At 32.6% G+C, this 26,827-nt stretch overlaps 3 protein-coding genes and 1 long non-coding RNA gene across 4 annotated transcripts in view; 1 reads left to right on the forward strand and 3 right to left on the reverse strand.

Annotated features, from left to right (window-relative positions):
• Positions 1–3,919: 3,919 nt before the first annotated feature.
• Positions 3,920–9,142, reverse strand: r-l (rudimentary-like). Its single transcript, XM_072530573.1, has 5 exons — positions 8,857–9,142; positions 7,571–8,066; positions 5,579–5,899; positions 5,305–5,514; positions 3,920–4,685 (listed from the first exon to the last, which is right to left on the reverse strand). Exons 1-5 carry the CDS (start codon positions 9,004–9,006, stop codon positions 4,426–4,428), a joined length of 1,437 nt encoding a protein of 478 aa, XP_072386674.1. The 5' UTR covers positions 9,007–9,142; the 3' UTR covers positions 3,920–4,425.
• Positions 9,143–9,218: 76 nt separating this feature from the next.
• Positions 9,219–16,895, forward strand: LOC140440217 (probable cytosolic Fe-S cluster assembly factor AGAP009023). Its single transcript, XM_072530572.1, has 8 exons — positions 9,219–9,405; positions 9,908–10,003; positions 10,057–10,212; positions 12,690–12,972; positions 13,873–14,127; positions 14,582–14,801; positions 15,304–15,461; positions 16,583–16,895. Exons 1-8 carry the CDS (start codon positions 9,343–9,345, stop codon positions 16,822–16,824), a joined length of 1,473 nt encoding a protein of 490 aa, XP_072386673.1. The 5' UTR covers positions 9,219–9,342; the 3' UTR covers positions 16,825–16,895.
• Positions 16,896–19,834: 2,939 nt separating this feature from the next.
• LOC140440219 (uncharacterized) lies at positions 19,835–23,121 on the reverse strand. Its single transcript, XR_011950796.1, has 2 exons — positions 22,684–23,121; positions 19,835–22,153 (listed from the first exon to the last, which is right to left on the reverse strand). It is a non-coding gene; the product is annotated as an uncharacterized lncRNA (long non-coding RNA).
• A 373-nt stretch (positions 23,122–23,494) lies between these two features.
• Positions 23,495–26,827, reverse strand: part of tefu (Serine/threonine-protein kinase tefu) — a 98,795-nt gene continuing 95,462 nt past the window's right edge. The window contains exons 31-33 of the mRNA XM_072530574.1: positions 26,518–26,632; positions 24,413–24,588; positions 23,495–24,266 (exon numbers count right to left, since the gene is read on the reverse strand). Coding sequence (XP_072386675.1) covers positions 24,094–24,266; positions 24,413–24,588; positions 26,518–26,632 — 464 coding nt within the window. The 3' untranslated portion in view covers positions 23,495–24,093. The remainder of the gene's footprint in view (positions 24,267–24,412; positions 24,589–26,517; positions 26,633–26,827) is intronic.

Raw genomic sequence — 26,827 nt, forward strand, 5'->3', positions numbered from 1 at the left:
AGACTTTTTTATTTTAACAACTTACATTGCTTAAATTTATTTTGTTTTTTTAAGATAGCTTTACAACTAGGCCATACAAGTCCGTCTTGCATGGCATATCTCTTGCCTAGCCGGATCGGTTTACATCGGAGCTATTTTTGTGTAATTTTGAGATACCACTTTCACTGTTGCCAACAGAAGAAATATATCAAAACAATAACTTTAGATATTTCACTTCCAACATTAAATATATTCAAATATAAATCACAAATTATTACATAGAATAAATAACATTTACGCTTACACAATAAGGTTAAGTTTTATTCTAAACTATAAATTTTGTTATATTGGCAACATGTATTTTGACGATAAATTGCATCAAAATAGCATGAAAAATAGAACACGCTCTAATTTTTCGTCTATAGTAGAAGCCTTCGTTAGAGTGCAGTGCAGGTAAGATAGGCAATGTATTTCTTACGGGAGAACGGCCGAGTACGTTGCCGGTTTGCCCCGAGCGGCGCATCAGGGCCGGATTTAAGAATCATAGCACTGGAGTATACCCGCACACATTAATTGCCTACGGTTGAATAAAATACTATCATTATTGTTTCTTCGGAATTTCTTGTAGTCGTCCTCTTCCAAATACATTAATCCTTTTAAATGCTATTTGGCTATACATAGTTATATTTAAAGAGAATTCTTCCCGGATTTTTCTCTAGCCATAACGCAAAACTTTTATTTTCATCCACGACACCTTATTTCCATCCTCGTCTTTTAATCTGTTCTTCACGAAGGAACTTACCAGTGATTTTAAATCTAAAAAGTCTGCAAACCTGAGCTCTTTACACTGATAAGGCCGACTTTTCTTATTTTTAAGTCGCTTAGAGCGAGCCAACCGGAACACATTAGGTAGATCATTCATAGTAAAAATAGCAACATTTTTTCTAGCAGACTCAATGGCGCTGTGCATTGAGTCTACCTCCATGTAGGAGTGTCCTTTTTCCAAAAAGTTATGTTGCGTTGATAAATGCGTATTTTTTACCAAGTATAAAAATAACGCAGCTATGTACTGATTGCGGTTTTGACCGCTGCAGGTATCTGAATACAAGCTTATTTTTGTCACGTCCCTTGGAATTGTTTTTACCCACTCAAATAATGCTGTTCCAATTTCAGAACTTCCTCGTTGATCGTTGATCTCCGTCCACGCATAGCAGTATGCGTTATTTGGTGTCGCTGCTTCGTAGACAGTCAAGTTATATGTACATAATTTCATACTATAATAAAACGGAGATGTATCGGAGAAAGGAATTTGCAAAACGCTTTGAAGATCAAAAGTAATACTAATAAAATGCTTATCATTTAAGGATCGTAACTTATCCTGCATCTTGGCAGCATTTGCTTCATCGAGCCGACGTACGTGTTCTTGGTAATCTTCTATGGTTATGAGTTTATTTTTATATTGTGCACAAGTAGAACATTGATCTTTTTTAGGCTTGAAAAAAGCCAAATTATATTTACTACAAAAAATGCGTCGATACGTCGCTTCAGACACCTTTGCTTCGTTCTTGCTGTCACATACTTCGGCGTATAAATGATACATTTTTTTGATTGATAAGCTAGGATCTAAGTATTTCCGGTTGTTAGATTTTCTACAATAATGGGATTCAAGAGTAGGGAAACTGTCGATATGGTTTTTAATTTTCTCTTCTAGCTCCTGGTGTTTTATTGCCTGGTGCTTTACGACCCCGTTGGTCTGGTAAGTTATATGAACCATGTTCGTTTATTCCAGCAAAGGCATGGTCAACGGGTCCATGACTTATACTTTTTTCAAAGTTTTCAAATAAAATTTTTTGCTGACACGGACTTCTTGATCATTTTTTTTTTAATATGACCTGGTAGCTAGTTTTGGAGGCCTTGTTTCTGTGCGAGGCTTTCTACACTTAGGTTTAACTGATTTCACACTAGCCAATACGAAGTCTTTTTGTCTATCATAATTTTTTAATTGCCAGTAGTTAGCAGACAATTTTTTTCTATCTTCCAAACTAAATTTGTGTGTACATTGATACTCGCAGAGGTCGCAATCGATATCTTTAGGAGTTTTCGCCGGCCTCATTTTTTTGTAGATTTGATAAGGTTTGCCCAAAGATCTTTTCCTTTTATTTATGCTTTTTTCCATTGATCAGGGCATGATTTTCTCCATCTGGCTTTTTGTTTAGTTGCAATAGTTGTAGTGGTAAGTGCATTGTTGATTTCATCGTCCTCTTCGTCACTAGGATTATACTCATCTGAACTGCCTCCTTCAAAATCTATTACGCTTGTTGGTGAGTGCGTATCCTCAAGATAGTTTCCATTGGGAATTTTAGTCCGAAGAATACGTTGTGTGCCCGATGTCGATGGTAGATTATTAGTAACTGGAGTGCTGCAAAGACCATTTGTTAGACCAAGTAGAACTTAAGTTACGTGTACGCAATACACGCTTTTAACGCACTAAAGTATTTTATTTATGGAAAGTTTTAGAGCTAAGAAACATCCCGCAAAAAATAATTTCTATTATAAAGTCACTATATACTGATGCGAAATGCAGCGTGACACACAATGGGATAAACAGTGACGAATTCAACGTACTTACTGGAGTTAGACAAGGACAAAGATCCGAATATTCCGATCAAATGTCATGTCTGTTCTACTCTACGGATGTGAAACCTGGAAAGTGACAAACACCCTCACAAACTGCAGGTCTTTGTTAACAAATGTCTACGAAGAATTGTTCGTATATTCTGGCCTAACACCATCAGAAACGACGATCTGCTACACCTGACCGAACAAAAGAGGGTACAAAATGAAATTAAGTCCAGAAAGTGGGGTTGGATCGGTCACACACTCCGAAAAAATAGTTGCAGTATCGCAAAGACTGCCCTAGAGTGGAATCCCCAAGGGAAAAGAAAAAGAGGTCGCCCAGTACAAACTTGGAGAAGATCCATCATGGACGAGATAAGAGGCCAAGGAAAGTCTTGGAATGAGGTGAAGGCCTTAGCGCAAAATAGAACCCGATGGCGCGTTTTCACTGAAGCTCTATGCTCCACTTAGGAGTTCAAGAACCTTATATATATATATATATATATATATATATATATATATATATATATATATATATATATATATATATATATATATATATATATATATATATATATATATATATATATATATATATATATATACGGGCCCTAGAATAAAATAATTTTGTTTAAAATTTATTTACTAACCTAACCTGTAAAATATACAAACTTAACATACTTTATAAGTAACTTATTATACCGATTTAAAACTTACCTTTGACATCAATATGAACTACACTCGTTGATTCTTTTAATGCCAAATTGGCAATGTGTCGAGATCTAGCACTCATTATAATAAGCTTATTTCAAATAAAAATAAACAAGAACTGCAAACAGTACATTACTGACTAAGTATAGCAATGTCATCTGTCAAAACTAAATCCTCGTTTGCCAAAAGTGACCATGTCTACTTGGTCAGATTTAAATCCGATGTGATATAACTAAAAGTGACTAAGTAGAGATGGTCAATTTGGGCTGACGTTAATTTCTCTTTTTGGAAACTTGGTCATTAAAAACATAATAAAAGGCACCTATTTTAGTGGCGTTGGGGACTTGGTCAGTTTTTGCTTACAAAGATATTTGATTTTTAAGTTGATTGGTCACAAAAACACAAAATGTCAATTTTGGACTTGGTCAGTTTTATCTTTAAGCTCACGATATATATATATATATATATATATATATATATATATATATATATATATATATATATATATATATATATATATATATATATATATATATATATATATATATATATATATATATCTGGTTTGGTGACACGTGATAGGTACCAGGAATTTTCATAAAAACGACTTAAACATATTTTAAAATATTTATTTGATAAAATACAGTTTTATATATAAAACAAATATAAACTTTTGGAATGCCTCTGAAATTATCAATATATTGGAATATGAAAAGTTCAAAAACGCATCATTTTATTCAGCCTTTAATAGTTCCAAATTTGACGAGAAGTAACTCAAATATACCTAATTTGAAGACTGCTCTTGAAAAATATACAGTGTTTTTGTTTTTATGATATAAACATATATAAGACATAGATTTATTATTAGTACAAGATGGTAGATTTTTCCAACATCGTATGTACATAATCTTGTTTTTGAATTAACGTTCATGATAATGACAAGAAAATGGGAAGCGAGATTTCATATGTTCCTAAAATAAACCATAATCCTTTTACATGCGTATATATATATATATATATATATATATATATATATATATATATATATATATATATATATATATATACACTTTATTCGATTTGGCCACCCTTTCCTAAATACATTTTGAACATTTCCTCTTAATCTCTTTGTTCTTGAAGTCTTCTTTCATAGGCATTCCATAACAGTTGTCTGTAACATTCAGCGGCAGTTGCGGGATCTGGAGCTTGCGTGATTCCTCTGCCGACTACAGCGATATCTGCACCTTTTTCTAGAACTACCGTCTCCGGGGAATTATACCTTTGGCCTAATGTATCGCCTTTTTTGTCTATTTGGACTCCCGGACATAGTTGTATGAGACCATGGGTGTTTAAAAATAACGGATTTTGACAAACGATTCCTAAAAGAAACATAAAATTCATTAATAATCTTCTGGAGCTTTTAATTAGGTTAGAAAATTGTTGTTTTTTGACGAATACTTCCTAGTTATTGCCGAAAAAGTTACTAATTCCAAAGATTTGTAACTCAAGACAGCCAGCTTAGACAAAACTGTTATTCTTCAGAGTCAAAAAAGCCACAAAAAATACAAATAATCCTTATCAACAAACAAAACATAACATAACACGTCCGACTTAGTCGCGACGTTGCCAGACTGCCAGACTACCAGACAGGATAGATTTTTGTTGGAACCAATTCGACCAAGAAATTATTAACCGATCAATTGGACAGTGGCTTCTTAGTAAAAGTCCATGGGGGACACCTCCATATTAAATTTAGTTAAATCAAATCAAATTTCATCAAAATCGGAACAAAACTAAAAAAATTATTTAAGGTCAAAATGGGTTCTAAATAAATTTGGCCCACCGTGTAGATGCAGAACAGTAAACTGAAAATACAACAACAAATAGATGAAGCGAACAAAATGTCAGAAGGCCTAAACAGACCTAAAATATATGCAAAAACAAACAGATAAATGCTATGACATACAAAATCACAAAAAAAGAATAACTATCTGTTACCTGCAACTAGATCTGAATATTCTTCAGCCATTTTTACTGTATCTTTTACATAACTTTCTGTAATCAAGTTACCAACTGCACTGGCCTCAGCTAGAAGAAAGACTCCCCTCTCCTCTAGTCCTTTACTATTTTTTATGGCATCAAGAACTGCTTTGCCCATGAGAGAGTGCACTGTGATCAAAGGTGCCCAGGATGATATTTGGTAAAGACCTAGAAAAGAAATTTGACTTATAAATAAATTAATAAAATAAAAAAATTTCGATGAAATATATACCTTTACTGTATTGATACTCCACCGTCTTTCCAATATCAGCAAATTTTCTGTCTTCAAATAAGATAAAATTATGCTTCTTGGCTATTTCTTGTAAGGGACCAATCAAATTTGGATGAAAGTCTTCCATAATGTCTATATGTGTTTTAAGAGCACATATACTTGGACCCACTTTTTCTGCCAAATTTAATAAGTCAGTTGACTGCAATAGATCTGCCGCTACGCATAGTGTCGATTGTTTTATCTGCATTATTTGGAACAGCTTTTGTGCAACAGGGTTTTTCGCTTTTAGAGCTCTGGATTTGAATGACACATTAAGCCGATCTTAAAAAATAATATGTGTAAGTACATACAAAAATATAAACTACGAACTGATTAACGAAAATATCTTAATAGTCAATATTAAACTTAATCAGCATAATATTACTTTACCAGCAAAAAAAAAACAAAAAAAGGGACCCCATTGTGATAGTTGTTGTGTTGTGTTTCATCTAGATGAAAAATGCTCAGGTTTCAATGCAAGTGAACGGTGTGCTTAACTTTAATAACATTCTTTTGTGAAGATTGTAGAAGCTCTTTTAAAAAAGTCCATCTTTAGTCAATAAAATTGAAGCTCTGAAGTCAGAATGGACTACCCAAGTCTGATGTCACAATGGGCGAGGTTTTATAAAACCTTTCCAAGCATTTCTAATTTGTGTGTATTTGTCCCATAAGAAGTTAGAAATATTGTTTTTTTTTTAATTGTTTGAATAGTAAATAAGGACTTTTGGTTATGAGCATTCATTCTGTGCAATTGGTATTATTTGTTGTTCGTGAATTTTTGAGGTAATAATATCAACTTATTAAGATATTTACTATTAATGTTCATGTTTTAAAGTTATGTTATTGTTTGATTAAAACTTTAATTATTTTTTACTGTATTTCAAGGTATTTTGTTGTTGTTGTTATCAGGTTTATTTCAAAATAAATAACTGAATGTATTTATGAAGTTTAAAAATATTTCAATTAATGTTTTATTCTTTTTTCATTGCCAGTGATTTTATCCTGAAAAAGACTAAAGATATTCGTTTTCTTATAGTTTAAGTGGTGAATAAGGAATTTTAGTTGTAATATACCATTCTGTGGAAAACTTTCTATCAAATTGGCAAAGTGAATGTTTAAAAAAATACAACTGTAGCAGCAAAGACTAGGTAATAATCTGTTACCAAACTTTCAAGACCTCACATTTCTAGAAACCTACAATAACATTGTCTCAAGTAAACAGGAAGTTGCTACAGAACCATTAGAACCACAAAAACAATATGTAAGTGATAATTTGGGTTCAAATGAAGAGATAAAAAAATATTAGTAAACAAAAGAAAGAATTATATAGGTAAAAGAAAAAGAAAAAACTTACAATTGGTTTTGATCAAGTTTGATTGAGTTTATAACTGAATTGATCAATTGAAACAATTGATTTTTAGAAAACTATCATAGATTTCATGATTTAGTTATGTTTCATAATTACTGTGATGCTTAAACACTTAGCAGCCTTTGAGATGTGGTTATACAGATGACTACTATGCATAAGCTGGGTTGACAGAGTTAGAAATGAGGAGGCCCTTAGACACCTGAACCAAAATACACAACTGGTCAATATAATAAAGAGACGCAAGGTGGAATACTTTGGTCACATTATGGGATACCCTGAAAAATATGAACTTTTAAATCTGATCATTCAGGGAAAGATCCAAGGTAAATGTGGTCCCAATAGAAAAATAATATCATGGCATCAAGATAATTGTATGGAAAATCGACTACATCATTATTTAGAGCTGCTGTCCATAAAGTCACGATAGCAAATATGGTAGCCAACAGGAACTAGAAGAAGAAGAAAGACGAATATTACAGTCTACTCTAATACTGTTTAAAAACTTTTACATTCATACTCCATAAGCAAATAATCTTGGTACCTCCTGTTATTCAAAATACACATCAAAATGATAAACAACTTACTTTCTGTAATTGTGTTTAAAGCTTTTTTATCAACTTTTGTTGAAGCCAAATAGCTTCTTACTTTCTCTACCATTTTCTCATCCACACAACCTGCTTCTTTCAACATTTCCATTAGCTGCATCATACCCAACAAAGAGTGAACCTGAATACCATTATTATTCAAAAAAGTTTCACCTCCTTGTTCTCTATTCAATAAAATAAGAGCATCAGTACACTTCAGGCCTGAGTCTTTAAGATCTTTTACAGTTTCCAAAATTGAACTGCCAGAAGTTATAACATCTTCTATTATGAGACAATTTTGACCAGGCTCGAATATTCCTTCAATGAGTTTCTTTGTTCCATAATCTTTGGCTTCTTTTCTACGCATCACCATGGGAATATTTGTTTTTGTAGATAGTACAGTTGCAATGGGTAAGGCTGTATATGGAACTCCACATAGTAGGTTAAAATTATTTATATTATTTACTTTCTGAATCATAAGATCAGATAGAGTTACCTTAAACGAAAGAAAATATTTAAATATCACACTTTTATTAACAAAAAATGATACTTATAACATCTGACATATAAATCAGCTAAAAATTCCACAAAAACTAATATAATATAGACTGTAAATATCTACAGTTTTATTTGTAATAAAAATTTTAGTTCCAATGTTGAACTCATGTGAAAGACTTACATACAGACCTAAGATGTGTTGGTGTGTCAACACTTTAAAATAACTGACAAAGGAAAAAGTTATTGGTCAAACCCTTGCCTTAATGTGTTGGCAGTACTACTAGTATACTTTCAGTGGTTGTTTTTCCATCGCTTCCATAATTGCCTTTTTGATGACAATGAATTCCTATATATTTTACATAATCTTTGGCATACATCCCTCTCCACAGTACTCAATGTTCTTTTATCTACTTTTGCTCTATTTATAATTTTTTTGTAAATGTTTATTATTCTACCTATGCTTATATCTTTGGGTCACTAGTGTTTGACCTACACTGCCTTTCTCCTTAGCGATATTCTCTCCTCAATTGCCTATCCATGTTTATCTATGCCTTATTTATTTATTGTTCTCAGTAACATGTGGAGAGTATATGGAGGTAATAATGGTTTTCCAGTTATAAAATAAAAAAATCATTCTAATTTAGTACAGAACGAAGTATAAGACAGTCTGTCAACATGTATTTAAGGTATGTTTGATTTAAAACCTACCTATTGTATTGTTTTTAATGATATGAATTAAAGTAGTAAAATAATTGTTAGTACTTTTACTAAAATTCTATTACTCTTACCAATAGTTTCGGATAGCTAACAATAACTCTTAGATCACAGTAAACAGGAGTCATAATCCCAATTTTAGTCTTATATTCTCCAAATTTGATAGCATTAATGGAATATAATTCTTTGGCAAATTCTTTCAATTTATCTACAAAACTTTCCATTATGATTTATGTTTGAGTTTTAAACGACTGTACAACTAATTTAATTGAATAATTGACAAAAATACCAAATATAAAGTTTGAACACGACAGATAAACTTTTTTCTAACCTGTTGCTCATGTGGTGTGTGTGTAATGTAAGGTGGGTGGTGGGTGGGTAGTTCATAAGGATGTTATTGTGAAAAAGAAGAAATGGCAGAAATGACATTCTCATAAAACCCTGCAGAAAATGAAAATAACCCTAAAAAGAAATGTTTTGACTTTTCATGAGATTAAATGTTATTATATGTGAATTTTACATGTTCATCTTTTTAGTGTAACTTACACAACTTTAATGCAATGTCAAGATTTAGTGGAGCTTTACAATTAACAGATTTAGATGATTTTATTACACCTTCACAAGTAAATATATTTGGAATTATATTAAAACTACTACAAAATTAATATTTTGACATCATATTTCTTAGACCCATGATTATTTTAATTGTACAATTGATATATTTTTGAGTTAAGTACATTCATGTTTATATCAGTTAATTAATTGATTGCTTACTAACAATTAAAAAAAAATGATTGAATAAAGTAATTTACACAGATACTGTAGTACTCCTACAATGCTTTAAATATTTATTTCCTAAGCAAAAGTCAGTATCAGAAAGGAGAACAATTACAATTTAAAAGAATAAACAGACGGTACTGCAATCATGCAATTTACATGAGTTGGTATTAAACAAAAATCAGTCATTTCATAGCTGGTTGATTTTAAAAAATAATATTCAATATTAATAATACAGATTAAATAACAGTAATTTCATATATTGAGCGGAACTGTTACGAGAAACGATAATTTAAAAAAGTCACAAAAAAAAAATTATTTAAAACAAATAATAAAATGCATTTTTAGGAATGTATTAAACCTGTAGAAATCAAGAAAAAGCCAGGAAGTAAAACAGGAGCTAAGATACAAATACAAGCAGATGATTATTTCCAAATTGAAGAGGTAAGATATAAATATTTTTGTCTGCATTAATACTATTTCAAGATATGTTCCAGGATGGGAGTGCTCAAAAGCTACAAAAAGTTGAGATAACTTTGGCTGATTGTTTAGCATGTTCCGGCTGTATAACTTCAGCTGAAAGTGTCTTAATATCAAAACAAAGTGAGGCAGAGTTACGGGATGTTCTAGAAGCAAATAAAAAGTTGAAAATCGTAAGTATGGTATGGTTCTTTTAAGTTAAACATAAGAACCTAAAACAGATAAAACCCGTTGATTTGCAATTGCCTTCTCATGGTGGATATAAATTGGACAACTATGAAATAATTTTATTCTTCTGAATATAAAAGAAATCAGAAGTTTCTACAATAATATACCAGATAAATGTTTGCATTTTGTTCTAAGAAGAGAAAATTTACTATAATTAGCATCAGTATGATATTTCATGTACAGTGAGTGAGCATACCTTTTCTCACATGTCAAAATTCCAAGTTCAATGGGAAAACTATTCAGGAAAAGTTAATGTTTTATATCTTTTCAGAGGTATAGAGTAGAAAATTCCCAGTGAAAGAATTTTATAGAACATATTGTAAGCCTAGCAATCCTACCAATTAATAGAGCCCAAAAAGTTAAGTTAAGTGTAATTGCCATTTTTTAAAATTAAAGAAAAATTCCTTGTAAGTGTTGACGAATTAGATATATTTGAGATTGTTAAACAACATTCATATGCAATATGATGTAGACTTGAGCTCACTAGAGGATCACTTGTTTTTAGAACATTCACTTTCCTATAGCTGGAAAAAACCAAGTCCAAAAAACATTTCTCTCATTTGATATAAAATAACATTGATAAAATTTTAAATAACCAAGTGTGTGAGCAACATCCACAGCTGGATCTCCTCCTGGACATTGAATCAATACACCATACTCGTAAGACCATAATGCGTTCAGTAAATTATAGTCACCAAATATGTGGATAACAGCTGAGGGAAAGAGCTGAACAGTATTTTCAATGGAGTGGCAACGTAGGATATAAGACTCACGAGGCATTTGAGGAGAAACCCATGGACCTGGCACAAAATTTAAAGCTGTTCTATGCAATCTTCAATAAAAGAAATACATTGAGATTGAAAATCGTAGTTAATGAATATTAGAACTCAAACTACACTTAATTTCTTACTTGTTCTACTGTTTATATCACTCCTATAAATGTTAAAACCTTTACACTTTAATTCACTATCAATTATGCTGTTGCTTAAGTTACTTTCAACTAAAATAATTATATCATAAGAGCAGCATGATACTTTTTAGGAAGCCAAAAAGTTTGGTACATAGACCACCTACATTTTGGAGTTTTTGTTTAGCTACCACAACGATTGGTACACCAATAAGGTAATGAATAATCAAGTTAACCTCCCCAGCAAGTGTTCTTTTCAATAATTCCTTTTTAGCAGCCTTGTTCCATAGCAGTCTGGTCCTTTGAAATGTTGAATGTGGTGCCACGAAGTTTACCTCCAGATTTAAGCACTAATTTAACTGTGACATCATTACATATGACTTTGATAGGCCTACTCTGACCTGACAGTTTACCTACACTTACTTTATTCCTTTCATAATCAATATGGTCATTGAGATTGGTTGAGTTGCTTTTAGGAATATTGTAAATCATAAGATTGTGAGGCACAATCTTATTCTTTAGTATGCTTATTTCTTCTTCCAACTTAACAATTTTCCAAAAAAATATTGAAACACTTAAATGCGTCCCTAAATGTACTACAAAAAAACATTAGTAGCCGTTTCTGCATCACAACAGCTCTTTTCTCAGAGGTCGATAATCCACATCTTTCTACCAAGTGAAATTTAGTTTTACAGTTATCACAAGCAATGGTTTGTTTCTTATCACGACCCAAATCCAGTGAACATTCACCACAATTGTTATTACTGAAAGCAGACATCATAACCTCAAAAGACAATCTTAGGATATCGAACTAATCCTCAGACTTAACGCACATATTAATGATGCATTGTGTGTAATGATAGGAGAGAGAGATTGCCCCACTTCAGCTGGGGCATTTGGGGTAAAATAAAGAGGAAGAGATCCAGAGGAAGATGAAGAATATACATAATGGGTGACAAAAATATACAAAGCATCTTAGAATTTACCTCAGCTTGGAAGATTAAGATGGATGGGTCATGTGGAGGCAAAAAATACTATATATAAACCAAGTATAGGAACATATAACCTAATATGATAATACCATAATAGTAAAATATACGATAATTTCAGTTGATGCTATGATCATCCTCTTGAAGATATTATCTCGAGTATCTTGTATAACGTATACAAACATTGGAATGAAAACAAACATTTTTGAAAATTGGACTAGCAACGCTGCTTACAGAAACATATGAGTTGGTTTGGTGCCACCGCCTACTAGTAATGCGTTTTAAATACCGTTTTTCTAATTTTCTACCGTGGAAAGTCTGTACTCACTTTAAATTCTTTCTGATCGGTATATTGTATGTAATGCTGTATGACTAATGATCCAAGTCTTAAAATAAAAAAACTTATGCATATTTGCTGGTGTAAGTAAGTAACCCATATGTCATATTTTATGAAGGAAATTCGAAATTAACATATTTTTGTTTCCATTTGTAAAGCATGGTCCTTATCTAATGTATGTTTTTATAGGTAAATGGCGATGGCGGTTCTAATGACATTCAAATAGTCATTGTAAGTTTGTCCATACAGCCTGTATTGTCTCTAGCAGTACGCTACAATCTTAAACCAGATGAATGTGCTGCAAAACTTTGTCAGTATTTTAAACAACTAGGGGCAGATATGGTGGTAGATATGACTATTGCAGATGATTTAGCCATTTTAGAAGCTCAAAAGGAATTTATAAGAAGATATCGAGCAACTCATAGCGATGGTGTTAAAAATATTTTGCCAATGTTGGCATCTAGTTGTCCAGGTAAATATACATATAACCATTATCAATAGGAATATGAAGGAATTTATCTAAGTGATTTTAGTGAATTTCATTAATCTTCTTGCTTTTCAAAGGCTTCTCTATTTCTATTACATCCTTCCATACTTTTCTGAGTTTTCCTTAACTTCTTTGATAAAGAAGAGTCAATTTGAGCTTTTTCCTTAATCTTTTTTTATTTATATAGTAGTTTTTTTCTCTCCCTCTTTTCTCAGCTTTTACTGATCCTGGATATAGGCATCTCGCAATTATTTCCACATCTTTCTGTTAAAGGCATTCTGAATCATTTTTTTAAGCGATACTTTTGGTATTGTCTCGCCATCTCTTCTGAGATGTCAGACCAACATTATTTGTCTAGTTATCCGAGGATTGTCACGCTATGCTTCAGGCCCATTGTCACTTTTTTTACACATTTTTTATTTTGCTTCTTAACACTTTAAGTGGTTCTGGGAAATAGTTTCCCACTTATAATCTCTTGAAACAAAAGATATGAATTACTTCAAGTTATACTGGAAGGAAAAGTACAGGCCAAAAGATCAGTAGGAAGACGCCAGAACTCGTGGCTGAAAGACCTGAAGAGATGGTTCGACCGCTCATCCGCAGTGATCTTTCACGCAGCAGTTTCCAAAACTACAATTGCCATTTGGATCGCCAACCTTCGAAAGGAGACGGCGCAATGAGAAGAAGAATCTCTTGAAAACATTTAGGAATTATAGGTAATATTGTACCCCACTCAAGGGTTATCAGTTCTCTTCCATAATTTTATCATCTTTTTATATTTTTGTGCTCTTAATAATTCTGTTACAGGAGGCTGCTTGTTTTTTTTTATAAATCATCTGCGCCTGTACCAAAAGAATTTCATTTATACTAATTTTTTATTTTAAGGTTGGGTGTGTTATGCAGAAAAAACTCATGGCAGTTACATTCTACCATACATATCGACAACAAAATCACCGCAACAACTGATGGGTTCCTTATTGAAGGAATATGTGACTAAAAAACTAGAACCTAAGTATTCCAAAGCCCACATATACCACGTAGCTGTCATGCCTTGTTATGACAAAAAACTGGAAGCTTCTAGGAGCGATTTCTTTTCCGAAGAAACTGATAGACCTGATGTGGATTGTGTAATTACACCTGGTAGGTATAACCACAAGTTAAAATGTACATTACGCCCAATTAAATCTTTGTAAACCTTCATCCTTTCCTGATCAATGCCCATGACAGTTTTGAGAACAATCATCACAGACACTTCAGAATTTTCAGAAGTTAGAGATCAATTACTTTTAAATGTCATTAGATATTGTTTAATTCATATCAGAACCGATATCAAACTTAATGAGAACCAGTAGAATTAACAAGATGCACTGTAAAAATAATTGAAACATTTAAAAATAAAAGAGCAAGCGGACCGGATCTGAGAAGAAAGTAAATGAACAGTTAGAAAAAAATAGGTATATGCTGATTTGAAAGTTGGTTTCTTTAATAAAATGTAACAGTGTCTTTATATCGTTACACTGGTTTTGGAAATAACATCTAAATATCCGTCTTTAGAAAAATAATATACAATTAACAATAATGTTCTTACTTTTAGTTGAATTGGAGCAAATGTTGATGAAAGATAATATATCTTTAGACACGTTGGAAAACGGCAAATTTACGCAACCTTGGAACTCCCTCACAGAAGAGATTGTACCGTCTCTCGTTAAACATATTGGGTCGGGATCAGGTGGATATGCCGATCACATTTTTAAGTATGCTGCCAATGATTTGTTTAGTGAAGACTGTGATCATTTAGAGTACAAATCTGTAAGGTATTGAGTTTTTCTAATTTTTTAATCTTGTATGTCAAATATTGTATATTTCTTATTTAGTATAGAATTATATTTACACCACTCAAATTACGTACCTTCTTTACTTGCGATTAAATTACATCACCCATTTTAGTATTTTAGTACAGATTTGAACCAGGAGATCCTGGTAGGATCCTGTGTCCTGTAGGACACATACTACAATGGATCCAGGAGATCCATTGTAGTATGTGTTTTTGCTACTTCACATATCTCTACCTTCGTCCATACGATATGACTAGAGCTTACCATGAAGTTACTTGGCGTTAATCACTTAATACGTTTCTGTCTATTCTCCTTTCTCTTTTTCTACTTAAAGTTTGTCGGTAATCTTTCGTTGGGAATTTGTTGAGCGCATCTTTAGCTCGTGCTGCCGTGATTTTAAGTGATGAAAACTTCGGTAATTTCTTCAATATGCAGTTTAACATTTCATTTTGCAGTTTTATGCATTAATTCACGGTTTTAGGAACCCGGATTTCAAAGAAGTTATTCTGGAGAAAAATGGCGAGGTTGTATTGAGGTTTGCCATAGCCAATGGATTTAGAAACATACAAAATTTGGTGCAAAAACTAAAAAGAGGAAAATCCCAGTATCACTACGTTGAAGTCATGGCATGTCCTTCAGGTAAACTTATTACTACATCAGACATATCAAGATAATTAAACAAAAATTCTATAAATCTACGATCACTTAATGATCATGATTTCATTATCAGTCAAATATTTCGTTATAGATATCACCTTGTAGCACATTATGTAGAGTAAAGTACTACAATTGTAGAAAATGACTGATTTTTTATAGGCTAGTAAAATTTGAAATTTTCCCTTAAGGTGAACCTTTTATTACTAGTACTGTTTCTTACCAAGAATTGTTCAAGTCATTCAGTTTTACCTTTGATAAAAGTTATTAGACGACTCTTTTTCTAATCCCATGTCATTAAATTTAAGTCTCATTTGACAATAGGAATTAAATTTAATTCTTGAATGAGTCATAAGTTTGTTAATTTAAACGGATAAAGGGGTTTTTCCAAAAAAAAAATCGGTTGCCTGTAAAGTCGGTTTTACGGGCGAAGATTTTACGTGACAACGTCTTTTTCTCGGTAGAATATTTATTGATATGAATATTATTAAATTGCACAATAGGAACAAGGAATTTAATGAAATTAAGAATTGCACAAATTTTAACTATAGAAATATATTTTGTTTACTAAAACATTGTACATGTAAACTTAAACTTAACTAATTTCTATTTGAGTGATTTTGTTGAGGATAGGACGATGATAGGAGAAATAGCATCGCACCAGCGGACCGATCATGTTTGAGTGGGAGAGAGACGAAAGGCATTCGCCGGTCCGGCGGGCCTCTCTCTCGTTCGGTGACTCATCGTAACAGACGTGAGCGGGCGTTACACTTTTTCATGAGTGACTCCGAGCCACAACCTAATTTAAGACGTTGTCACGTCAAAAATATATTTAACAAGGAATAATAATCGCCTATGACTCGTCGATTTCCTTTCCACTCAAACTCGCAAAGGTCTACATTGAAATATGAGTCACTTGCTACAATTGTGATACTTGTGAGTGTCTTTTTATTATTGTTGATATCTCGACAATTTAACTTTCGACATTTAAAATAATTTAACAAAAAATATTGCACTAGAATTGGAACATAATGCTGCAAAGCTCCAGCAATTAACGTTAAAGCATCAATTGTCGTTTTAAAACTATACGTAAATTTATATTTTAGGTTGCTTAAATGGTGGAGCGCAGATTAGACCAAAGGAAGGTAGATCTGTCAAAGATCTTTTGTTAGAGATCGAGAAACTATACGACTCCCTTCCAACACATTCGCCAGAAAGTAACAAAGTTGTTAAAGAGCTGTATGATAGTTGGTTGCAGGGTGAAGATAGTGATAAGTGTTCTTTGGTATTACATACGCAATATCACGCTGTGGAAAAAACAACAAACGCTTTGAATATTAAGTGGTAGATATGATAAAGTTATGTTTTATTTGTAAAATAAAATCGTTAATAAAAATTGGTGTTTATTTAATAATTTAATTAACTATTTAACTCCGGACTGAATCCTGGACTAATCGTTGAGAGATTCTGGACTCCAAACCAACCAAGTAGAAATAATCAACAAACAATTTTTGGCCCAACCAGAATTGACTGGCTGACCTCTGAAAAGATCTTTGGTTCTCACAAGGTCAGATGGGCTATTGAAACGTTTGAACCATATAAAACTGGCTAAAACTGGCTCAGGCTACTCTAAGAGCAACTGGAAATAATTATGGGTTCCCTGATTAAAATATTTAGAACTACCCAGGCTCTGGGATACATTCAGAAAGCTTGGAGAAAAGCGAGAGTGGCGTTTATTCTAAATACACGTTATCAAAATCATACAGGCCAATAAGTCAGACTTCATTCATGTTGAAAACCATGGAAAAAATCCTGAATAAATACATCAAGAAAAAAAAATTTCACTGCAGCAGAGGCAATAGGCGTATCGAGCAAGGAAATCAGGCGGAGCCGCCATATACAGTCTGGTGTCGGAACTTAAAAGGAGTTTACACCAGAAACTTTGCTGCATATTTAGACATCGAAGGTACATTTGATAATATCTCTATCGAGTCAATACATAGTGCACTGATGAGGAGCAAAATCAACAACACATGAAGGTGCCATAAACCTGAGGAGAACTAAGGGGTGTCCTCGAGAGGGTGTATTGTCACCAACATTATGGAATATAGTCGTTGACGACCTGATTTATGGGCTTAGCAAAGGGAAACTGGGTCCAGGGTTTCGCAGACGATATTGTAATATTCACCAGGTGAAATTTTTGCAGAACTGTTGCGGATCAGATACGATATGCCCTTCATTACGTACAAAATTGGTGCCGGAAAGAGAATCTCTCTGTGAACCCTTCTTAAATTTAACTAGTACCCTTTACTATTTAAGAGGAAGCTTAATGGACTGATTGAGCTGAAATTATTTGGGGAGGAATTAAGAAGAACTAGTGAGGTCAAGTATCTAGTGGTAACCCTGGATTCCAAACTCAATTGGAACACTCATATTAAAAATATAACCAACAGGTCTACGCGACTCTTCTGGAACTGCAGACCAGTTGTATAACCTGTTGGCTAAAACTAAAAGTACTCTTTTGGTTATAAACATCAGTGATACGATCGACAGTTACATATGGTTCAGTACTTTGGTGGAAAACGGTGGCCTTGGAATCTTGTGTGACAGCTAATAATAAATCTCAGCACTCTAAAAAGGCAAGACAAGAGGAAAGTGGAGGTTTACTGGAAAAAAACCGAGACTTAAAACAAACTACAAGGAGACCGAATTATGTATTGAATAGTCACCACTAGGACTATACTTGAGGAATCTATCTTTCAGATATGAAGACAACAGTGAGAAAATTAACACAATTGTACCCTAATTTGTAGAGAACAAACACTGGATCAGGAATCTGGGCAAACATGTAATTATAACAAATCTTACAACCTAGGTTAATATACAACTGTGTTCCAAGCTAAAGTTTTTGCTTTGGTGGCCTGCATCGATGAAATTCTGAATGGAGACTCCAAAGCAAAGAGAATTAACGTTCATACAGATAGCCCAGCGGTCTTTTTGGCCTAAAGGACCCAAGATGCGAAGTGGAAGAATGCGATTGCAACGTGCTGAGTGATATGAAGCGAGAATTCACTGGTCAACTGAGGCTTGTCGCAGAAGAGATCCTTAAATTACCAACGAGGAAATTGTTACTCTTTGTTGAGGCCACATGACTTAAATGTGTTAACAAAATAGAGATTGCTTGATGCATAGTAATGAAAATTATGCTGATTCATCGTTCCATTTTTGTGAAATATAGCCTCATCTCCAAAAAGCACATAATCGAAAAAAAAATCGGTCTCTTTGCACTTGCTGCTGAGACCATTGACAAAAAGCTAATCTGCGTTGATAATGAACTACTGTCAATTCTTGTGTAACTGTATGCGCTAAGGATGCAGTTTATGTTCACGAAGAATTTTTGCAGCCTAAGTTTGACTAATGTCATGTTGACGTGAAATTTCACGAGTGCTTATGTAGGGATCTTCAGTAGTAGCTATCAATACATCATATTCCTTTTCTTCACTTATAACAGTTTTGGTTCTCTCATTTTTTTCACATACAACTGACCCAGTGCGAACAAAATGATCCACATTAATTTTTCAAAAGCTCTTGCGTTTGGCTTCCTCCGTTCAGGATATCGCTCGTGATATTTTCTGGATGCAAGTAAGCAATTTCTCGATCTTTCTCCTAATACCCAGATCATATCTGTTAACTCATCTAAAAAAAATTTCATTTTTAACTTTAAAGACAAGCCTCACGGACCGATTAAAAAGGTAATAATATAAAAACTGTCATTTTCAAGGCCTACCGTTTACAGTTTAAGAGTATGAAAACTGTCATTTTTTCAAAGCTTATCCAGGTGATCCATTTAAAAAAAATGAGAAAATCGTAATTTTGTTTTGTAGTTCACTCTGTATACAAATTTTTGTCAATGATTTCAATTGAACTTAATTTAAAAACTAAAATATATTGTTTACTTTATTGTATAAAATAAATAATTGTTTATGCATTACTTCTTTATATACATGGTGTTGATTTCATAGGGATTTCGAAATAAAAATGGACATAACTTTTTAAATACTCTGTATAGTAATGCAAAACCCAATACTATAAGAACAAGAATTATGAGAAGAATACAAATTTGAAAAATTATATAGGGTGTCCCATTTAAAAAATTGTATGTTTGCTACACCCTGTAGAATTCCAAGTCGCACTAAAAACTCACCCTGTATGTGCAAAGAATCAGTGCACAATCATGTTGTGATCCAGCACGAATAAAAAAATTTATTACTGACCACTAATCCTTAGTATGGATGTGGAAAGTAGTTGTATGGAAATGTTGGAGATATTTCTTTTGTAGCAGTATCAAAAGCAAAAAATATGATATCAAAAATATATTACAAAATATAATAAACTAGTTTATACTATGGCAACATTTGACTTATGTGGTAAGCGATGTCAATGATCAATCTAGATAATGAAAAATTTTAACATGAATAATTTACAAAACAATTTAAACTTTACAAAACATGAAATATACAGTCTATTCCAAATAAAGATGCACTATGAATAAACAGAATCACACTAAGACACGTAAGAAGCCATATGCGTACGGTTTTGCTTTTTTGTCAAATTATTAAAACTTAAAGTAGAGTTGCTACTTGCTTTAGCAAGATTGATAGCAGTACGTACTTGAATAAATTCAAGTACGTACATTCCCTGGTGCATGCCCTTGCTACAATATTAACACCGAGACAACAGTAGTCCAACCTAAGTTATTGTAAATTCTTACGAGCATACTGACTACTAAATGATACGGTATGCTGTTAATTACTAGTGTCACCGATAACTTATGCTACAATGTCTGTTAATATAGTTTATGAAGTAGATGTGTACGTTTATACATTGTTAAAATCATGATTTGTGAGTGCTCCTCGTAACATTCATAATGTATTGGTTTGTTTATTCCTAGGCATCTTTATTGTGTATTTGGTTTATATATTCGTAAACATAAATGCGCAATATGTACCACAGAGATACATAAAGTAACAAAACAATGATCGCTGCATCTGTCATAGAATCAGTGGCGGCATAAATGAATAACACCAACATAATGCCAAAATAATTTAAACAGATTAATTTCTAGATTTCCAAATTAACACCGGCATTAGCTGCCATATTCGAATTATGGCAACAAGTGCAATATGAAGTGCAGCGATCTTTGTTATTTATTTACATTTTAGTAGTGTGTAATATATTCACCGCCGAGAAAAAACGAGCATAAACAGTTACACGTGAAAAGATCCTGATCCTTGTCTGCAGTGACGAGATATAACTCACCCCTGACTCTCTCTACCACTATTTTATGATCGTTCGGCCAATTTACCGTAGGAAAGATTATTACATGGGGTTCATATGCTGAGCGTGCTCTTTCTCGGTTATGAATATATTAGCTCTATGTTTAAAAAAACTATATTTTAAATTTTTATAACAAAATATTCTAATTATTTTTCTTATAATATTAATTACAACTTTAATTAGTTTTTTCTTACATTAATGATCACTTAGTATCAGATCTAATATTTTTAACTCCTATAACTTAAAAAATGTACTCCACGATGAAGTATTCTAAGCCGACTATTGATTAATGTTAGTCGAACGAGATACCAAAAAAAAAGTAAACAAAGAAACGATTGATGTTTACTTGAGATTCAAAAACTGATATGAACAATAAGCAATACATGTGCAGAAAATCTGATAAGACCAAATATTAAAATAGAATTATTAAATGCAAGGAAGCAATTCAAAGGTAAACCTAGAGAAGTCAGAGGTACTAACGAAAATTACGAAATCAGAAGAAACTTCTATCAAAATAGGGATGAAAAATTGAAAATTTTAATATAAGTATTCAATTGAAACACTGTTGTCATTTTTATATGATGGTGTCCTCTACAGTACTTTCTTTAACAAAAAGAAATATGAAATAGAGGCTGAATCGTTGTTTACTCTGATGTTCATAGATGGCGTTGAATTGAGGTTACTTACTTACAACAGACTCAACCAGACTATCTGCGACATGAACATTCTTATGCATATATAAAATAAACAAGGAAAAATGGTTAAGATAATAAAGTGTAAACTTAAACGATAGAACAAACAGTGTGCGAAAATCAACTTCATAAAATTCAGATCACAAGAAAAAGAGATGAGAAAAATGGAACAGCACAGTAATCGAAAATGTTGAAGGTAAAGGATTTAATGGAAGAAAAGCCAAACTAGACTGTAGAAAGATGTTATAGTGAAGAAGTTTTGATTTCGTCTAACTGTAAATAACCATAAATAAACGAACTCTTTGTTAAATCGGTAACTATTTTGTTACTAACGTAACATACGATTAAATCGATTGATCGTTTTTTTGACATATACATATAGTGATTAATTCAAAATTAATTTTAAAAATATAAATGAGACTATATTATATATATATATATATATATATATATATATATATATATATATATATATATATATATATATATATATATATATATATATATATATATATATATATATATTCTGAGTTTTTAATGAATGAACCGAGCCATGACCAATGGAAAGATTCGATTCCCTATTCTGCTACGTTTGAAAACTTTCTGGTTGAAGTGTCGCTCGAAATAAGTAGACACATACTAAAACACCTCGGCCAATAGCATGTTATGGCAGCGAAGCATGGGTCCTGAAAGAAACATCCAAAAACAAACTCGACACATTCGAAAGAAAAGTACTGAGGAGAATACTAGGACCTGTGAGGGAAAACGGAATCTTCAGAATTCGATATAACAACGAGCTCTATCAACTGTATAAGGAAACACCCCTGTCAGACTTCATTAGAATACAAAGATTGCAATGGGCCGGACATGTGATACGAATGGGAGAGGATAGGCTACCAAAACGAGCACTGAACGCCAGAATGCAGGGAAAGAGACCAGTTGGAAAGCCAAGAAAGCGCTGGGAAGACACAGTAAGCAGCGACGCACAAGCACTTTTAGGAGTCCGTGTATGGAGAAGAGCAGCCACAGACAGACAAGGGTGGAGGCAAAAAATAAAGGAGGCCAAGGCTCATTTTGGGCTGTAGTGCCGTAGAAGAAGAATACTACACAGCACACTGTGTAAACTAATAACTAATAATAACTAATAATAACTAATAACTAATAACAATACTAAACACCTCACAGCAACACCAACCTGTGTCCCACAGTCTGCTAGATTATCGAGCCAACTAATTCTGAATTATACATATAGGGGGAGGGCAGTACCAATTTAGTTGGTCAGTATAGTCATAGCACGTTTATAGACTACGCAGTAACAAACTAAGGACTTGTATTCATATTAACAATAAAAGTTTTAGTCCCTAACGAGTCCTTAAATACAGAACTGGGCAAATCTTTACTTGATGAACCAGTCCCATACGCTATAACCCGTACCTTAAATTAACGATACAAAACAGATATTATGTAGTGCATTAATCGTTGTACAATGTAACTGCGAGCGAACGGTATATAATGAATCTTAACTGTAATAAGTAACACGTCCTTATAGTAGGCAAACACAAAAATATAACAATATTTTTATACCAATAAATTTTTTTTATTTTTTTGAAAAATTAAAAAATTGTTTATGGTTCGTACATATATATATGATACCATAAACAAATTTTTTAATGTATAAATAATAAACTTTCGTTTATTTTAATTAGTTTTATTTAATTTTATATAATTTCATTTAATATTATTTAATTTTTATATTTTTTATAATGATTTATAATTTTTATTTAATTTTTTATTATATACAATTTTTATAATTTTATTTAATTTCGTTTAATTTTACTTAATTTTACCTAATTGTTTTTAGTTTTATTTAATTTTATTAAATTTTGTTTAATTTTTCTTATCTGTATTTAGTTTTATTTAATTTTATTTGATTTTACTTAATTTTGCTTAGTTTTATTTAATTTTATTTAATTTTACTTATTTTACCTAATTAAATTTAGTTTTATTTAATTTTGTTTAATTTTATTTTATTTAATTTTACTTAGTTTTATTTAATTTTATGTAATTTTATTTGTTTTTTTTTACCCCGAAGGAAAAATATTGATTAACATCTGAAAATCTAGTTGTAACAGGACATTTCAAAGTTAATAAGTAATCAAAAAATTATTTATTAATATTAGTAATTATTTTATTTATTTGCATTGAATATTAATTTGTTTTGTTGTACAATCCACTTCTGCAAAAATTATGTGATATATTTTTAATTTAAAGTGAATTCAGAAATTTTTGGTGATTTGGCAACAATATCAACTTAGAACTCCGACATAGATAATGACAAGCATCGGGATTTATACTGTAGCAACTGTATGTAATTATACTCTTATATTGAAGGTTGTTGCCATTACGTCAGGTCATGATCTCCGACCATGTAGACTCACATTAACAGATGTGTATTTTCATACATAGTTGCACAGCGTTGCCGTTCTTAAAATATATACATAATACAACAATTAATACGCTCAAAGTAACAAATATAACTAAATAAACAATAGTAATGCGATATACAGTTTTTGTCGTTTATGAGTTTTTTATATATAAGGTTGCCAGCCATGGTAGAGTTTACATAAATTCGCAGGATCCACCGCTTGTTGTATTAAAGCACCTACTTGATGTTCTATACTTCTCGGATGGCCAAGCTCTGTACCTTGAAGTTTCTCACGAAGACGGAGTAGAGCCCTCTCAGCGGACACATTATGTGGCACTAAAAATTTAACTTTAAGTAACAACATACTCAAAATAAATTACTAAGAGCGTTTAAAATTTACCGATGTGGAAATTTGTTTGTTTTGAATTGAGATAACCTCAAAATAATACTATTGTGGTGTCGCCACTGTCTGCTTTTCTTACCTTCTGGAGACTCTGTAGATTCAGTATTAACTGAGTCTTCCTCTTCAGTTTGACGTTTGTTCGCCTCTGCAGAAGTAACAGTCCATGCATACAGTGGATCGTAGAGTAATACTTCTAAAATTGTGTTGATAGTTTGAGCGTTCTGACGTAAAACTTCCATAGTTCTTTCACATGATCTGCAAATTATATGTATTTTTAGAATATTGTTATGGCATTTGAATCCGTAAACACTACAATTTTGTCACTTTTTTCAAGCTTGACTATCATCAGACATGCGCAAGTGAATACAAACTCACATAGGAGAGGATGACAACACTGATCTAAATAGTAGGTCATGGTAAAGTGGGAAAATGCATATAGGTCTTGTCGATCTCTAGATTTTAGTTTGCGCATGTCTAATGGTAGGGAATTAGCTTAAAATCGTAATAACATACTAGTGAATTGACTAGTGAACTACTCGCTGTTCAAAAGCCAAAAGAGTTCAAAATTGCAAGCAAAAACAACAATTTTTTGTTTTTAATAGATCACCGAAAGCGAGTATTTTTTGTGTTTTGAAAAAGTCTAATATAAAATTGTTCAGTTATTGGCTACTTTGTTGAAACGGACACTGTGACTGATGGCGGAGATGAACGAACCATCAACGATAGATATATAGCGCCAAAGTCTCACCGAAGAAATCTAGGATTATCCGATCAACATGAAAGGTTATGGGGAATGCTTTGTGAAATGAGAAAGGTACTATTCATATTGATACAAAAAGAATCCAGCACTAATTGGCGTACATTATGTAGCTTATGTGTTTTAAGTTCACAATTAAGATACCAGGCAGGGAAGACTGGAATAAAGGTGTACCCATACAAGCTGCTGCTACCTGGTACATGGATGGCACAAAAACGTCGGAGAGTATGGGAGTCGGCATAGTACGGATAAATCAAGGGATACATTTTCAAGAAATAACGGCAATCTGTCACTACGTGGAAGGAATAAAAAGGAAGGAAAGAACGTTCCGTTCAGTTGCCATTTTCACAGATAGTCAGGCAGCGCTTAAGGCACTCAATTCTGTAGAGGTCAATTCTAAGCTAGTATGGGACTGTGTGTGTGCCCTAAATAAACTACGAGACTGTAGCAAGGTTAGGGTAGCCTGGGTACCCGGGCACGAGGGTAAAAAGGACAATGAAAAAGCAGATGAAATGGCCAAACAAGGCTCATCAATGCTACTCATTGGACCCGGACCCTGCGGCGTTGCAAAGACAGTAACAAGAACGGCTACAAGGAAGTGGGTAGCTCACAAATCTCTGGAATGGTAAAGGAATTCACCAGGACAAAGACACGCGAAACAGTGCATTACAGAACATTCGCCAAAATTTACAGCAGACTTAATAAGCAAAGGCAGGAAAACAGTCAAAGCCATAGTAGGTCTTCTAACAAGGCACTGTAAGCTGAACAGGCACTTAAAGCTGATGAAAAAGATGTAAAGAAACAGCAGAGCACATTCTATGTCAGTGTGACAGTCTGGAAAAATTGCGGTTCTTTGCATTAGGAGAAGAAAATCCACCGGCAAATAGCTACATGGAAGGTACAGTCTCGCAGCTATTAAACTTTTTAAAACGGGCCAGGCTAGAGAATGTTATCTAGGACAAGAGGACCACAATAGATCTGAAAAGGTCGCAGCCAAAAGGCCCTCTCTAAATCTATCTATCTGCTATGCAGCTGTTTCTACATCGATATGAGGAAAAAACACTCCGGTTTGGTCATTACACGCACCTGCTTACTATGCCACCGTTAAAAAAACAAAACTACACGAATTGATCAACCATCCACCAAATTCACCAGATTCACCATTTTGTGATTTTATGTATGGTTCCAAATATAGAAAAAATGGGTTAAAGGTAGCCGTTTTACAACGAAGGATGAATCATAGCCGAAACTTCACACTGGTTTGATAAGCTCAAGCAAAATAACTTTTCAGAAGTAATAAAAAATTGGAAAAGCATTTTATCAAGTATATTGCGCAAAAAGAAGGCTACGTTGAAAAAAACAAATGAGAAAAATTACAAAAATCATATGTTTTCTTAATTAGTTTTTGCAATATATTATACGCTTACTTTTTAAATATTCCTTCCACTCCAGATGCTCCCATTGCATCAACCATATCTCTTGTTAATCTAAACGGAACCGTTTCTGGTGTAGGTAAAACTCTGCCTTGCTCAAAAGCGATACCTGTTAACAAAAAGAAATCTGTCAAAGAAATTTCTAGAACTACCTACAAAATCAGAAAATTACATTGTTATTATATCATAAAAAATCTACAACTTGCCCAATAAAATGGAAATATTAATTAAATAAAATTAAAAAAAAATAAAATCAATAAAAAGGAAATACAATTAAATGTAATGATAATCAAAATAAAGTTAT

The sequence above is a fragment of the Diabrotica undecimpunctata genome, chromosome 4 (assembly GCF_040954645.1).
Source record: "Diabrotica undecimpunctata isolate CICGRU chromosome 4, icDiaUnde3, whole genome shotgun sequence".
Taxonomy (NCBI): domain Eukaryota; kingdom Metazoa; phylum Arthropoda; class Insecta; order Coleoptera; family Chrysomelidae; genus Diabrotica; species Diabrotica undecimpunctata.

What these genes read in the sequence shown, in the direction of transcription:
- r-l (XM_072530573.1), bottom strand. Translation starts at nt 9,006, where the DNA reads ATGGAAAGTTTTGTAGATAAATTGAAAGAATTTGCCAAAGAATTATAT. An exon ending in TTAGCTATCCGAAACTATTG is followed by an intron (nt 8,067 to 8,856) that starts GTAAGAGTAATA and finishes CTTTCGTTTAAG; the next exon opens with GTAACTCTATCTGATCTTAT. An exon ending in GGAGTATCAATACAGTAAAG is followed by an intron (nt 5,515 to 5,578) that starts GTATATATTTCA and finishes TTTCTTTTCTAG; the next exon opens with GTCTTTACCAAATATCATCC.
- LOC140440217 (XM_072530572.1), top strand. Translation starts at nt 9,343, where the DNA reads ATGTCAAGATTTAGTGGAGCTTTACAATTAACAGATTTAGATGATTTT. An exon ending in ATTATTTCCAAATTGAAGAG is followed by an intron (nt 10,004 to 10,056) that starts GTAAGATATAAA and finishes GATATGTTCCAG; the next exon opens with GATGGGAGTGCTCAAAAGCT. An exon ending in GTTGGCATCTAGTTGTCCAG is followed by an intron (nt 12,973 to 13,872) that starts GTAAATATACAT and finishes TTTTATTTTAAG; the next exon opens with GTTGGGTGTGTTATGCAGAA.